Source organism: Haliotis asinina, chromosome 9 (assembly GCF_037392515.1).
Source record: "Haliotis asinina isolate JCU_RB_2024 chromosome 9, JCU_Hal_asi_v2, whole genome shotgun sequence".
Lineage (NCBI taxonomy): Eukaryota > Metazoa > Mollusca > Gastropoda > Lepetellida > Haliotidae > Haliotis > Haliotis asinina.
The window spans coordinates 1,209,347-1,225,182 of record NC_090288.1 but is presented as its reverse complement, the minus strand read 5'-3'; the positions used below and the strand labels follow the sequence as shown (position 1 = coordinate 1,225,182).

Genomic DNA, 15,836 nt, shown 5'->3' with positions numbered 1-15,836 from the left:
TACAATGCAGCTGACCTCTACATTATAATGCTGACTTCTCCACTACAATGCAGCTGACCTCTACACTATAATGCTGACCTCTCCACTACAATGCAGCTGACCTCTACACTATAATGCTGACTTCTCCACTACAATGGAGCTGACCTCTACACTATAATGCTGACTTCTCCATCATATAGCTGATATGCCGTTATCGCTCCAAACTGGGAGCAACAAGGCCTCCCAAACACCATTTACATAAGTGTGAAATCTTCTACATTATTCTAAGAACCTCTTGTGACTGACAGGAAGAATCGAACCTGATTCGACTGTTAGGTGAACGGTATCTACTACTGACCCAATGTCGTCATACAGATGGTGTCGTGGTTGTCGTACATCACACGGCGATACCACTACTTGAAATAACACGATAAAAAAATAAAACTGGTCTGAATGAGTTTATTCAGCCTATGTTACACACTGTGACTAGGACCTGTCTCACTTCACAAGTTGCTGAGCGGCAACAATGGCGTCCACCGTCTCCTGGGCGGCGTGCAACGTCTCCTCCGCCTCCATCTTGGCCGCCATGATGTACGCGGACAGCAGAGCGGCGTCCACCTGACTGGAACTATGACCTGACAGAAATGAACAGACATTTTGTACAGCGCCTAGCCATTCACCATTTCTTGCGAATTTTACGACATCGACACTTCTCGTGTGTTTCAGTTGTTCCGATCAAGACTGCGTTATCAAACGAGTCTACTCGAACACCCCTTCTGACTGAAGGAGGTATATGAGTAGCATCTAATCGCGGGTAGAGTGTATTTATGGGTGTAGGGGTATATGAGTAGCATGTAATCGCGGGTAGAGTGTATTTATGGGTGTAGGGGTATATGAGTAGAATGTAATCGCGGGTAGAGTGTATTTATGGGTGTAGGGGTATATGAGTAGCATGTAATCGCGGGTAGAGTGTATTTATGGGTGTAGGGGTATATGAGTAGCATGTATCTGAGGAAGGAACCCTTCTACTCTACTCACCGGTTGCTGGGTAAAGGGTTGTTGGTGGCAAATAGTAATAGCTGCTTGTCGGATAGTAATAGCTGCTTGTCGGATAGTAATAGCTGTTGGTTGGGTAAGGCGTTGTGTCTGCAACATTACATGTATATTGTACCGTTCCACAGAAGTAACATCAAAACAGATTGAATCGAACTTTGGTGTCGGATGTCAGCAACACACAAAGCAGTGGCAAAACAAACAAACAAACAAACAAACAACGATAAGAGTAAACTTGCACTGAAGTAGTTACGTAAGCTTCACTCAATTCAAACCCATGTTTCAATTGCGCTTTCAGTCAAACTTTTCAGTAAGTGTTTGATAACAAAACAAAGTCGATTCCACCCCTGGTCATACGTAGTCTGTTACATATCAGAAAAGCGAAAAAAAAAGCGAAAACAGAAAACAAACAAACAACTCTACACTCAACTCTATTGTTTCTAACAATAAATTTCCATAAAAACCCGAGATGTCATGTTTGCGTCGTTTTGGAGGTTCTTTATTTTCACAGGTTAACCACCTTTTAGGGTCATATACAATACCCTTGGGGCTTTCTACACAATACTCCAAACCTGGCCCTGAAAGTAAATTTCCACGAAATGAATTCTTACAACATCAAAACACAAGTGTTTTAAATCAGTTGAAAAAGTCACCAAAGATGAATGTGAAAGTGCAAATGTTTTCCTTCACTGGTTTGGATGCGCATCAGACAGATCATGAATCAGACAGATCACGAATCAGACAGATCATGAATCAGACAGATCATGAATCAGACAGATCATGAATCAGACAGATCATTAATCAGACAGATCATGAATCACACAGATCATTAATCGGAATCTGCTACTGAGTCGACATAGAATTTAGCGTTAAAGGAGAACACTAACGCTAAACAATTTTTTTTTTTTTGGCCTATTATCATTACATAGATTTTACTATCGCTTCAGTTACTGTTATGTAGCTTGAATCATTACTTCATCATCTGACTGTCATCACTGACGGTTTATATGACCGATTTGGATAAATTCTCATCGTCTCCTTCGATTGATATGGCAGATAAAACACTCTCCCTCGGCTATGGTTGAAGATGTAAACATTCGGGGTAGGAAAACCCGTTTTCCCTCGTCCTCATGTCTACATTTTCAACGAAAACTTCGGCATCGTTTCAAAATCTTTAGAGACATACCATATTAGCAATCCATACAACCTGGCGTCAATTTAGAAATGTCAAAAGTGAAGGAAGCTGCTACGAATGGAATATATGTACAGACATTTTTTTAAAATCAAAGATAGATATCATTCTTACAAAGATAGATATCATTCTTACAAACAAGATACGTAGATATCATTCTTTCAAAGATAGATATCATTCTTACAAAGCTCTTTGCTCCATTGCTGATAATAACACTGTTTTCTCCGAGACCAGCTGAAGTTACTGATGAACCTATGGCTACTTTATCAGCATTACACTAAATCGTCGCAGCATGCAGAAGAAAACGTCACAGAGGAAACCGTGGCATCATGGTGGAGTGATATATATTTTGGCAGAGGGCATCATATGAAAATATGAATTCCGATATTTTTGCTCTCGATGATAATAAATATGTATACAAACGTACTGGCCATAGCCAGATAGTAGTCACAGCTGAAGTCTCTGTACGTGGAGTTGAGGGTGTTGACGGTGCTGAGAGCTGCCTGGCAAGTGGGTGCATTGGTCTTCGTGCAGTTCATGTAGTCCTTCATGGAACTAGACATAGAGGAACAAGGTACTGAGGAACTAGGCGTAGAGGAACTAGACGTGGAGGAACTAGACATAGAGGAACGAGGCACTGAGGAATTAGGTGTAGAGGAACTAGACGTGGAGGAACTAGACATAGAGGAACGAGGCACTGAGGAACTAGGCGTAGAGGAACTAGACGTGGAGGAACTAGGTGTAGAGGAACTAGACGTGAAGGAACTAGGTGTAGAGGAACTATACGTGGAGGAACTAGACAGGGAGGAACTAGACGTAGAGGAACTAGGTGTAGAGGAACTAGACGTGGAGGAACTAGACATAGGGAACGAGGCACTGAGGAACTAGGCGTAGAGGAACTAGACGTGGAGGAACTAGCCATAGAGAAACGAGGCACTGAGGAACTAGGTGTAGAGGAACTAGACGTGGAGGAACTAGGTGTAGAGGAACTAGACGTGAAGGAACTAGGTGTAGAGGAACTATACGTGGAGGAACTAGACAGGGAGGAACTAGACGTAGAGGAACTAGGTGTAGAGGAACTAGACGTGGAGGAACTAAACGTAGAGGAACTAGACAGGGAGGAACTAGACGTAGAGGAACAAGGCACTGAGGAACTAGGTGTAGAGGAACTAGGCGTGGAGGAACTAGACGTGGAGGAACAAGGCACTGAGGAACTAGTCGTAGAGGAACTAGACGTGGAGAAACTAGACGTAGAGGAACAAAGCACTGAGGAACTAGGTGTAGAGGAACTAGACGTAGAGGAACTAGACAGGGAGGAACAAAGCACTGAGGAACTAGACGTGGAGGAACTAGACATAGAGGAGCAAAGCACTGAATAACTAGGTGTAGAGGAACTAGACGTGGAGGAACTATACGTAGAGGAACAAAGCACTGAGGAACTAGGTGTAGAGGAACTAGCCGTGGAGGAACTAGACATAGAGGAACAAAGCACTGAGGAACTAGACGTGGAGGAACTAGACGTAGAGGAACAAAGCACTGAGGAACTAGACGTAGAGGAACTAGACGTAGAGGAACTAGACGTGGAGGAACTAGACATAGAGGAACAAAGCACTGAGGAACTAGACGTACAGGAACTAGACGTGGAGGAACTAGACATAGAGGAACAAAGCACTGAGGAACTAGACGTACAGGAACTAGACGTGGAGGAACTAGACATAGAGGAACAAAGCACTGAGGAACTAGACGTACAGGAACTAGACGTGGAGGAACTAGACGTAGAGGTACTATAGAGGACAACATAGAGGAACTAGACGTAGACTTACTAGCCATAAAAGAACTAGCTAGTGAGCGAGTATAGCTTTACGTCGCACTCAGCAATATTCCGGCTGTATGGCGGCGGTTTGTAAATAATCGAGTCTGGACCAGCGAGTTCAGCAATCAGCTGTATGAGCACCGATCTACTTGGGAACCAAGTCAGCGAACCTGACCACCCGATCCTGTTCGTCGCCTCTAACGACAAACATAGTCGATTTTGGGGGGGCATGCATGTGTTGCTGAACATCTATTTCACCCGGATCGTCACGGATCAGCCATAGAGGAACAGAATGGCTGCTAACTGTGGAAAGGTCTGGCATGTCTCAAAGGTAGATATTCAGAGATGTGTTTAGGTTTTTACATTTCACAAGGAAATATTCCTTGTTCCCTGTGCCTGCATTACGTGATCTAGATCATCTCGTCAGCGTTCAGGGGAGCAAGGTGGACCAGCCGTAGTAGAGGTATGAGTGGAGGTGCTGCTTAGATTGTCAGCACCATAGTGGTGAGAACTGAGGTCTCCATTACTTCGGGTTTCCTCCCCACATGGAGCAGATAAACGTGTTATAACTGAAATTAATTAAAACAGAGGGTACACCCTACTGACACTCGTCGAAATTTACCTGCATGAAGATAAGCGCAGTGAATCGTCTTCCCTGTTTATACTGGACATGTTGATGTAACACAAGGCTGTACCGTCACAGTCATAGATGGTGTCATTAGCTGTACATGACAAGAGAAACAAGGAAATCAGGACCATCATATGATATTATATTTGTTATTTACAGATATTTTCATGGAGATATGTTAATCACGAGATGTTCGTGAACCAAAACAATATATCTTGTGTTAATGTTTCTTTTACGCGAAACTGACTAGTTCACCTCTAACTGATCTAGTCTGAACCAGACCTGTTACATTGCCTCTTCCAACAAGCATACACAGATCTGTTATAGCCTGGACACCCTGGACGGGCTGATTGGAATATGTACTTACCGCAATACAGACTTTGAAGTATGAAAGCTGTTTTCTTGACGTCATCGAGGTATTCTCCGTCGCAACCCCTCATGTAGCTGTTGCTCAGACAGGCGACGTAGTCCTTCACAACTCTAAAACAAAACGTCATGTCGTGATTTGACGTTCACGTGGTGTCAAGTCGAGGACTAGCCTCCTACCTGCGCTGCCACTGTCTCATGGATCTCCCACACTTTGTTGAATACCTGTAGGAATTCTTAATAGGAGCTTCCCAATACCTCCAACAGCTGACACCTGCAATTACCTGAATTTTTCCGAGTTGTTCTATGCCACAAAGAGCTGAGAGTTGCACTAAATCTCTCAGAGCTGTCCAGTGCCCCGAAGAGCTGTCACGTGGACCTACCTTAATCCCCCAGAGCTGTCGAATACCATGAAGAGCTGACAGTTAGACCAACCTGAATCTCCCAGAACTGTCGAATATCCTAAGGAGCTGTCACATGTACCTACCCGCAACTATCAGAGCTGTTTGCTGGCATAATGAAATGTGTCTGGCAAGTGCACGTGTCTGTCATGGAGATTTCTGTAATGGAAATAACACCACATGTACAGTTATTGGCGAGTGAGTGAGTGAGTAAGGGCAACGTCACCTTGAACAGTATTGTTAGGTAACTATATATTTATATTTCAACAAGCAGATCGTAGAGGCATCATAGCCTCAGTTATCAGAGTACCTCTAAGGAGCCTTTAGGAAATAGGTCATCTTAACCACTAATTTATTGTCTCACAGTCCGGTTATTGAAGGCTGAAGATTCCTTATGGACGTCAGAAAGCTGATATTGCCAGAATAGTCACAGTGAGTGAGTTTAGCTTTACGCCGCACTCAGCAATATTCCAGCTGTATTGCGGTGGTCTGTAAATAATCGAATCTGGACCAGACAATCCAGTGATCAACAGCATGAGCACCGATCTACACAGTTGGGATACGATGACATGTGTCAACCAAGTCAGCGAGGCTGACCACCCGATCCGGCAAGTCGCCTCTTACAACAAGCATGGGTTTCTGAAGAGAGTAACGATTGCATTCCTCTTACTGATTCATACACAAGATGACAAACGCACTTTCCCACGCACGCACGCACTGACACTCACAAACACATAGTTCCACATAGTTCCGTATTTATACATACCACATCCGTCAATGGCGTCGAGTGCTGTCTGCAGGGTCTGGTTGACAGGAATACCTTGACCATCAGTGGCGGTGTACCCCAGACACTTCATGTACCTCTGGAAGGAGCTGGTCAGACGGGTAGCCGGGTAAGTAGACATCATACACACACGTATCTTCAAGTGCACACATGTATCACAAGTGCATCTCCAGGTGTTAACATATATCACAGGTGTATCTCCAGGAGTACACATTTGTCACAGGTGTATCTCCAGGAGTACACATTTGTCACAGGTGTATCTCCAGGAGTACACATTTGTCACAGGTGTATCTCCAGGAGTACACATTTGTCACAGGTGTATCTCTAGGTCAGACATTCACAGGTGGGGCGACTGTAGATATGCACGATGCAGCAACCCTGGCGAACACATCATCTACACTCATGACGGCTCTTTCCACGTGGATATCCGGGTTACAACTGGCCTTAAGGACCAAGTTTGTCCCGGGTGGTCAGGCGTGCTTGCTGCTTGCATGTCTTCGTATCTCCACTGCCAACATCAGTGCTCATGATATCAGTCACTGTATTGTCTGCTGTGATACAGCTGGACTGGATCAAGGAGGGGATCGCGGGAACTTAGTACACGTACTCCACTTATGATAAAATACTTAAATTATGAGAAACAGTTATACTTACTCGCAGTTGTACGTGGGATTCCATGAATGGTAGTTTTGGAAAGTTGAGTCACACTCGTTCCTTGGAGCTGAAGAGAGCAACATCAATTGCAGTGACAGTGTAGATGGCCCGACAGAATATAAAAATTATAACATCGTTTCAGGTTGTCACAAACTGTCATCAGTGAGTGAGTATTATTTTACGCCATTGTGAACAATGTTCCGGCAATATCGCGGCTGGGGAACTCCAAGCTTCACACATTACACCCATGTTCCGAATGGAACCACTTGGCTGTCCAAACACCCCGTAAACAGAGACACTCGTCTGGGCTGCCCCAACACCCCGTAAACAGAGACACTCGTCTTGGCTGCCCCAACACCCCGTAAACAGAGACACTCGTCTTGGCTGTCCAAACACCCCGTAAACAGAGACACTCGTCTTGGCTGCCCCAACACCCCGTAAACAGAGACACTCGTCCATAATATGGGGATTTCCACATATTGGCAACATTACATCTTTGTTAGATTTTGATCTGTAAAAGTATCCAAAGTGTATATTTTTATTGCTCAATCTACATATTCTTTTTTGAAGACAAAATCTAAATAATTTGAGTTATTTCCATGCCATAGATTTTTGGCTAACGTTTTTTTGTTAACTTGAAAGGAATTTCACGTGATTATCAACAGTTTAATAGTGAATGCCGGCACTCACTTATGTACTCTGACCTCTCCAGCTGTGCGGTTGCTATGACAGACGCTACTGGCGAGCCATCACACCCCGGCTGTACCGAGTCGTACAGGCAACCCAGGTACTTCATGTACTTCCTGTCAACATGCAGCGTTGAAAACGTATCAGTGATGTCAACATGTGTTATACACAAAGGTTTTGTGTCAACAATGTTACCTATCACTTAAACCGTGTTCTAACATACATCGTGTAGCGAGTGACATTGCAGAGGACTCACTGCCAACATAGACGACCCCACGTTTGTCACAGTATTCAGCGTGAGCGACATCCCAAGCTACACATGTTCTTGATGTCATAAAGGAACATCATCCTGATCTACAATGTTCTTGAAATTACAACAGGACATCATTCCAGTCTACAAATGTTCTTGACATCGCGTGAGAACATCATGTCAATATACAAATGTTCTTGATGTCATGAAGGATCAACATCCAAATCTAGAAATGACCTTGACATTACAAGAGAACAGTAGCCCAGTCTACAAATGTTCTCGATATCATAAAAGTACAAATGGTCAAAAGTCAACATTAAGAAAACGTCTTGGATTACAAATGAGAGATGCAACAGTAGTCTTGGCAACTGAAGCTTGTACCGCTTTACTTACTTCTGATCATACGAGCTGGTGTCCGTCCATCTGTTGATCTGACACTGGCAGGTGTCGGTGGCGACTGGAAGAGATGTGAGATCAATCATGTATGTGTCCGTGCAATGTTTGACTGTTGAACCTTGTAATAACCTCTCTTACTGACAACCTTCAGCTCAGTTATTACGATTAAGAAATGATTTTTAGAATATTGTAAATGAATGTGTTTCGATAGTACGTTCAGTGTTGCAGTAATTTTTCAGCAGTATTGAAACTGGTGACTGGAAATAGGGTACTTGTATACTGAGTGAGTGAGGGACGGAGTGAGTGAGTGAGTGAGGGAATGTGTGAGGGAATGTGTGTTGGAGTGAGAGAGTTTAATTTCTAGTTCTAGTAATATTCCAGCAACATCTCGGCTATGGACACCAGGAATGATCTTCACACATTGTACATTTGGGAATCGAATCTGAGCGGACGCTTTAACCATGCTCTTTAAGGATATACATTTTCTTTATTGCAGTAGATGCGGCTTTCCGGGTTTGACTGCAAAACCGTTATCAATGTTAAGGTCGCCCAGACGTTGCAGGATTCCCAGTTTCCTGTCAGCAGACCTTTGGCCGGATACCAACAAGTACATGGTCAATGACCAATTCAACTCCGGCTAACCCCAGGTAATAACACCAGAGAAAAAAATGATGGCAATAACAAATCTGTGGCGAGCCCAAACTCCGATAGGGGACCGGCAGAGAGAGTATTTCACTATTATTAGTGTAAAATCATCTTCATCTATTGAAAGAATTGAGTTCGGAAATGTCCTAATGAGGGCTTCATGAACGTCCTACAGAGTGGTCGTCTGCGATTGGTTCCATAACAGTTGTGTTGGTAACACCAACTGGCTGATATAAGCACATATGTCCGTTCCCGTAGGTGTGGGAAGTCATGGGCAGAAGGATAAAAAATCCACCCACTCTCAGTGAACTCAGGGCTGCTCTTGCTGATAGTAGAACAAAATGAGTCTAGATTGTCAACTCTTCAGTAGCGTGCCTCAAAGAATTCGGGTGTATCTGGCAGACCAACAAAGTGACTTATCACCAGCAACCAAGTGCCCCATCACTTCTTTTCATCACCCTGATTATTAGAACTCAATACGTGCTGACTGACTGCCACTCAAACAGAAGTAATTACTTAATGTCCTTTTGCCAGTACCAGCTGACAGGGTATGACGTGATGATTCCACATCTTTTCCTAATGGTTTGGTATGGTGTAATGGTAGCATGGGTGAGTGGACTCGTTACTGCAGGGACACAATGTACAATATACACAGTTGTCGAATAGCCCGGAGATAGGAGCGCGGCAGACTGTATACATGCAACAAGACTTACAACACGAATGATACGGCATAGCATTCAAGTAGTCGTAGATGTTGCTGATGTCGGTGTTGCTGAGGGGACATCCAGTGGACTGCTTAGTCGTGTAGGTTAAACAGGACACGTAGTTTTTCAGTGCCCTGTGATGAGCATTCGAGCAAAACAAAAGAAGATTTTAGTACTTCACGGAATTTTTCACACAGTGTTACGAGTGTATATTTTTTGTATATTTTGTTATTAATCAAGTAATAATTATTATTGGGTCACAACATTTAGTGTTTTGAATAATAATTATCATGGGTGACATTTCGTTTTAATACGAATTAAATTAGGATTCTGGTTTTCCGGAATTTATCTGCTCCTAGTTTTCTATGTGTTTACTTCTGGGAGACTTATTAGAGGGCATTCTACAGTGTTGACGATGTTCGTAAGTGCCCGAACTTTCGGGAAATGACATAATATATATAAAAGGGTTGGTTGCCGTGTTCCGGGACGAACACATCGCTGGAGTTTCATCATCGTCATCATCTGTATCCGTCAACGCCTTATCTACATCATCCGCTGTCAGACCGATCGCTGTGTTTACTTTCTGCATAGTTGATTCTCTCTCGCACCAAGACTTTGGTGAGTTTACTATATTGTATTTCGTGACCAATTGATTTAGAATTTGTCTCTCTTGAATTGTACTTGATATCAGTATTGTGAAATTGACTTGTGACTTTGTATACCTTGCTCTCATTGCATAATAATAATATCTGAATATCTTAAACTTGTCTTTGTTCTGTTTTGCTGGTTCACAGGGGATTTCTTACATTGTTTATCACGGTAAATTTTCAACCGTAACAAAATTGGGGGCTCGTCCGGGAGAGAATTCAGTTGACATTTGAGACCATTTGTGAAATATATTCCAAATTTCTGCAATTTTGCAACAAGGCAATTGTGGAACCAGCAAAATGGTGTTTGAACTTGAGAAGTTTGTATTGTCTCCTGACTCTGAGGCAATTAGTCAGTTGAGGAAATCAGATTTATTGCAAATTTCTTCACATCTCAAACTTGATGCCAAACCTGCTATGAGGAAATTTCAGATTTTGAAAATTGCGTTGAATCGCCATATTGATGAGGGAGTTTTTGAAGATGATGTTTTGGAAATGGTGCCAGAGGAATATTCAGACCAGTTGGAAATGAAAAAATTAGAATTGAAAAGGTTGGAAATGGGAAAAGAGATGGAAATGAAAAAGTTTCAAATGGAGATGGGAAGAGAAAAAGAAGAAAGGGAATCGAACTTTGTTAAAGTTTGAATATGTGAATCCTACTGTGAATCCTACTGTGAATCATACTGTGAATCAAAGAGCTTTCATATTGTTAACTAGTGGAAATGTATGATCTAACGAGACACACAACTTCCCGAGGCGTATTACACAAAACATGGCAGCCGCGGAAATTCTGTAAGAATCGGATATTCAACATTTTTGCCGAGCTTTTTTTTTATGCAGTAGCAAGATAAAGCTGTAACATATTTATTTCGGAATTAATGAGTTTTAATTTATTGTCACAACGGCAATATTTCAGCCATATCGTGATTACATTAACTTATTGTTTACAATAAATACAAATGCTACTTCGGTCGGTGAGTGGACTGCATTCAATAGTCCTCACAACCCCGTATCCGTAATAACCGAAACACATACAACAGGGAGGCTGTTTCCCACTCGTCATCATTGCACATTGACGATTCCAGCCCGACAAACAACAAGAAGACCCTTCCCAAAAGTAGTTGCCCCTGGCGCTCACCGGCAGCGATCTCCCACCGACACAGTCTTGGTCCGCTCAGCTATGAAAGCTATTTTACAGGAGTCACAAGTTTCTGAAATAACAAGCGTATCCGTCAATGTGAACATTGTTTACATTGTATGATGTTTATCTTTGGACGTTTTACCTACTCTTACAACTTTAGTCATAACTTACCACGTGGAACAGGCAGATAGTTGAAATACATTACAGGAATACAGATGCCAGTTAATGAAAAACGAATTTCAATGTTTCTTCATCTGTCTGCCATTAAGAGATCACATATACTCTAATAGGGTACAAATGCAAAATCACTTGCTAACATCGTTATAAATGAAACCCTGCCATTAAAACTACTCATTTCGACCTTTAATTTACTTCGACCTTTTTGTCAACACTGCACAATTCTCAGCCGCAAAAGAAAGTTCAACCAATCAGAGCGGCGCGTCTTCCTGACGTAATAGTGGGTACAGATATGAGGGTCAATGCAGAATTCATCTCCATTTTAGGGGTTAAACTATTTCGTTTACAGGTTTGTACAAACCTCAAATCGCGACAGCTGTTGTGAAAACTGAAAGCTCCATGTTCTCACAATCTACTATCATTTAGTTTTGTCTCCTGCTTTGCCTAGTTTCCGAGTTACAACCCCTGTTTTCATAGACGATTTTGTCAAAATCGCTTGGTGTCGCTAGGTTGTAATCCGTGTTAGGTGGTATAAATCTAATTATGATTCATATTGGCAAACTATAGAAGGTCCAGATATTACATTCCTGTTATACATTCGCTGATCGTTTCTTTTTATTAGGTTTAAAAATGCATACACGTATCATTATAAAGTAATTAGGATTATGAGACCAAATATAAAGACGTTGATTGAACAGTGTCTACAAACTGGTGAGTGAACGTTTACAAACCAAGTAAAGAAAGTGTAGAAATTTATCGCGCAGTATTTTCACTTCGACCCCGACCTCGCTTATGTTACGTTACAAGCTGTGTCATGCAAACTCCTTTTGGTCATGATTCAAATACATATTTAACTACAAGCAGAAAGTAGTTTTGATTTGATGATAACTTGATGAAAACAAACCATAATCTCATTAATTCTAACGGACTTTTAGTCCATGACTTCACGATTTTCAAAAATGGCGGCACTCTGTCTGGAGATAAATGGTATTTCAGTTTGTTTTCACCGACTTACACAATCAAAATTACTTTTCACTGGTAGTAAAAGATGTATTTTATTGATGAACAGTAGGATTCTACATGATATTGCTTATAACATAATAATTTCACTCTTGGAATCGAGGCGGGGGTCGACATAACATTACTTACGATAATATTAGCACTTCGACCACAACCTCGCGTCCGAGGAAGAGAGCGTTATATTCATGCAAAATCCTTTTGGTCAGTACGGAAACGTCCTAGTACGGACACGTCCTAGTGTCACAGTCTGAGTTTTTTCTATCTCCTAATTAGGACTTAATATAGGCCTTAGTATCCACTAATTAGCACATAGTTTCTCCTAATTAGGACTTAATATCTACTAATTAGGACTTAGTAGAGTTTAGAGGTTTGCACTGGATCGGAGCAAGATGGTTGTCTTCGTTGTTTCAACATTGATTGGAACAGCGTTTTTTATTGGAACTGATTTTCATTTGTCTGCGCCATCACTGTATTGGGTTTCTTCAGAGGCATTTAGAAGTTGCTGAATATAATAAGACGAGTATACTGATGACAACTTCTTTTTATTGTCTCACACGACGTCTCGGTTCTATTTCTTGTCCCTTCTTCAAGTGATAGAGACAGGAGTACGAGACACATATTATATATAACAGTACTTACAGGAAGAAGACAAGTACATGTATATACAAACAAATCACAGAGGACAGATCAAATGCAGTTATAAAAACAATGATAACAGGGATGAAGTGAAGCCAGTTAACAGATGTGTACACGGCAGAGTCATATACAGATAATTAGATTTACAGGAAGCCTGAGATGTGCATGTGTATACAATCAATGAGGTAGATGAAGTAGACGTTATATAAACAATGATGTTGGGGAGATGTAAACACAGCAGAGTGATATACAACTGATTAAATGACATCAGGGGTGGCTTTTGTGATGTTCCAGGCACTGGCGAGATATACACCTTGATCTCTATTAATATCTAGAGTTAATCTTCTGATGTTGATGGCTTCTGGTAGTTTTCGTTTGCGCCAATCGTGAACGTTGGTAGCCAGGATGCTAGTCTGTTGTCAGTCAATGGAATGGGTGGGGTTGTTTTTTACGAGCTCTGAAAGGGCAGATTAGTTTTCGGCCTTTCCAACTGATGTTTTGTGTTCTTTGAAACGTATATCAAATGGGCGTTACGTTTCTCGAACGTAGCTACTGCCACAATGGCAGTTTAGTTGGTATATGCAGCCTCAACAGTTTTGCATAGTCTAGTTGCTGGTACTTCGTTCATGTGGTTTAACGATGGTCTTCAAAGTGTTGTCCAGACCCTCAGTACCATCAACAATGCCACCCTCAACGACAAGATTATGCACCGTCACAAACGGTTGAGCAATGTCCAACAACAAGCGGTAGTCAACACATCCGGATCCCATTGTAGCACTACCATCATCAACCGTGGAAGTTACACACAAAAGACAGCCGTCAACCTTAGCTCCATAACCCTGTCACCAGCCCATAATTCCTTTCTGTCGAAGGGCCTACAATTCATCCCAACCTGCAGAATCACCCCATCAGATGAATTCATTACTAGTATTGAGAGTGGCCTTCAACAATTAGCTTCCAATGGCAGTAATGAATACCTGAGACATCAGAAAGATGATATTATACTTTTGCATGAGTATAACGCTTTCTTCATCGGATGCGAGGTTGTGGTCGAAGTGCTAATATTATCGTAAGTAATACAAGATTGAAATTATTATGTTATAAGCAATATCATGTAAAATCCCACTGTCCATCAATAAAATACATCTTTTACTACCAGTGAAAAACGCTGTTCCAATCAATGTTGAAACAACGAAGTCAACCATGTTGCTCCGATCCAGAATAAACCTCTAAACTCTACTAAGTCCCAATTAGTAGATATTAAGTCCTAATTAGGAGATACTATGTACTAATTAGGAAATATTGAGTCCTAATTAGGAGATAAAAAAAATTCAGGCTGTGGCACTATGACGTTTCCGTAGGTCAGCAATGTGTAGTAAGCAGTCTTTATTTCTTAAACTCGATGAAACTTAAACTCCATTTTCTATCCTGGAAGCGTGGTAGGGGGCGAACCATCCGATTTAGTATATACCACAGGCTTCCACAACGCTCGTTTCGCACACAAACAACAATTTAAGCACAAACTACGTGCTCCGGTGGAAATCTGTGCATAGTGACACCATCACCCGACCCCAAGGAGCAATTGACGGCAACACACCCATTCGGCATGTCTTTGGTGACGTCGAGAAATCAGCAAAATGACAAGCTTCCTACACATTTACTATACAACTAACTGAAAATCGTTCCTTCTATGACATCACTGCAGGGCTCGGGCGACAGAGTTACGTAACCTTTCTTTTGTTTTCCTTTGCGGGCGAGAGAGAAGCAGACGGCTTTTTAGCAACTTTTAAACGCTTGGAATTAATTAACATCAATTTAAAAAAATGACCATGCCTACTAATATCACAGCGTTAGGAACATTAACGTTTTTTTGTAGGTTGTGAATAGAAATTATGACACGTTGAAACCTGGAACGAATGTTTTAAAAATGCTTCCTGCTTTCTGGTCCAATGTTCGAAAACAAACAACTCATCCCCTAAATCCCCCTTCCGTTACATAGTATACCCTACACCACTGTGGTCATTCAGGAGGCATAGTAGATTACTTGCGAATACAGTTTACTGTCATGAATTTAATTTGACACTTACTTGTATCTCCAGAGACACCTGAAAACGCCTGAAAAAGAATGGAAATTTCAGAAAGGCGATTGCATATTGTTTTAAGTCGCTTTCATACATCACATGTATTTGACTGTACACAGAGTTGTTGCGTCAGACAGAGATATTTTCGGAAATGAGAATGGGCTTCCGAAGAAGCATGCTATCTGATGACGACAGATGAACTATATAGTGATTGTACTGTTTCCTATTCTACGGAAATGTTGCCTGCAATTTATATAGTAGTATCGGTAACTGTCGGAGAGGTGAATTTGATGAACGGGAAAGGTCCTGTAATCTATGGCAGATATATGTAATCTATGGCAGATATATGTAATCTATGACATATATATGTAATCTACGATAGAGGTGCATGTAAGCTATGACAGCAATACGTGTAAAAACATAGCTACCTGGATTTTACAACAGAGGTACGTGTGATCCATGACAGAGGTACCTTTGATGTATGTATTGTACCTGTAATGTGTGGTATGGGTGACCTAGTGGTGCAAGCTGTCTAAATGTACAGAGCTGTATCTGCTGAATGAGATATTGAGTTACGCCGCA

At 41.7% G+C, this 15,836-nt stretch overlaps 1 protein-coding gene across 1 annotated transcript; it reads right to left on the bottom strand.

Annotated features, from left to right (window-relative positions):
- Nucleotides 1–477: 477 nt before the first annotated feature.
- On the bottom strand, nucleotides 478–13,943 carry LOC137296485 (uncharacterized). The gene is made up of 13 exons (XM_067828274.1): nucleotides 13,847–13,943; nucleotides 11,338–11,410; nucleotides 9,562–9,686; nucleotides 8,201–8,264; nucleotides 7,561–7,673; nucleotides 6,871–6,937; nucleotides 6,199–6,305; nucleotides 5,519–5,591; nucleotides 5,033–5,145; nucleotides 4,660–4,759; nucleotides 2,652–2,779; nucleotides 1,018–1,125; nucleotides 478–614 (listed from the first exon to the last, which is right to left on the bottom strand). The coding sequence occupies exons 1-13, from the start codon at nucleotides 13,941–13,943 to the stop codon at nucleotides 478–480; spliced, it is 1,305 nt and encodes a 434-aa protein (XP_067684375.1).
- Between the last annotated feature and the right edge of the window lie 1,893 nt (nucleotides 13,944–15,836).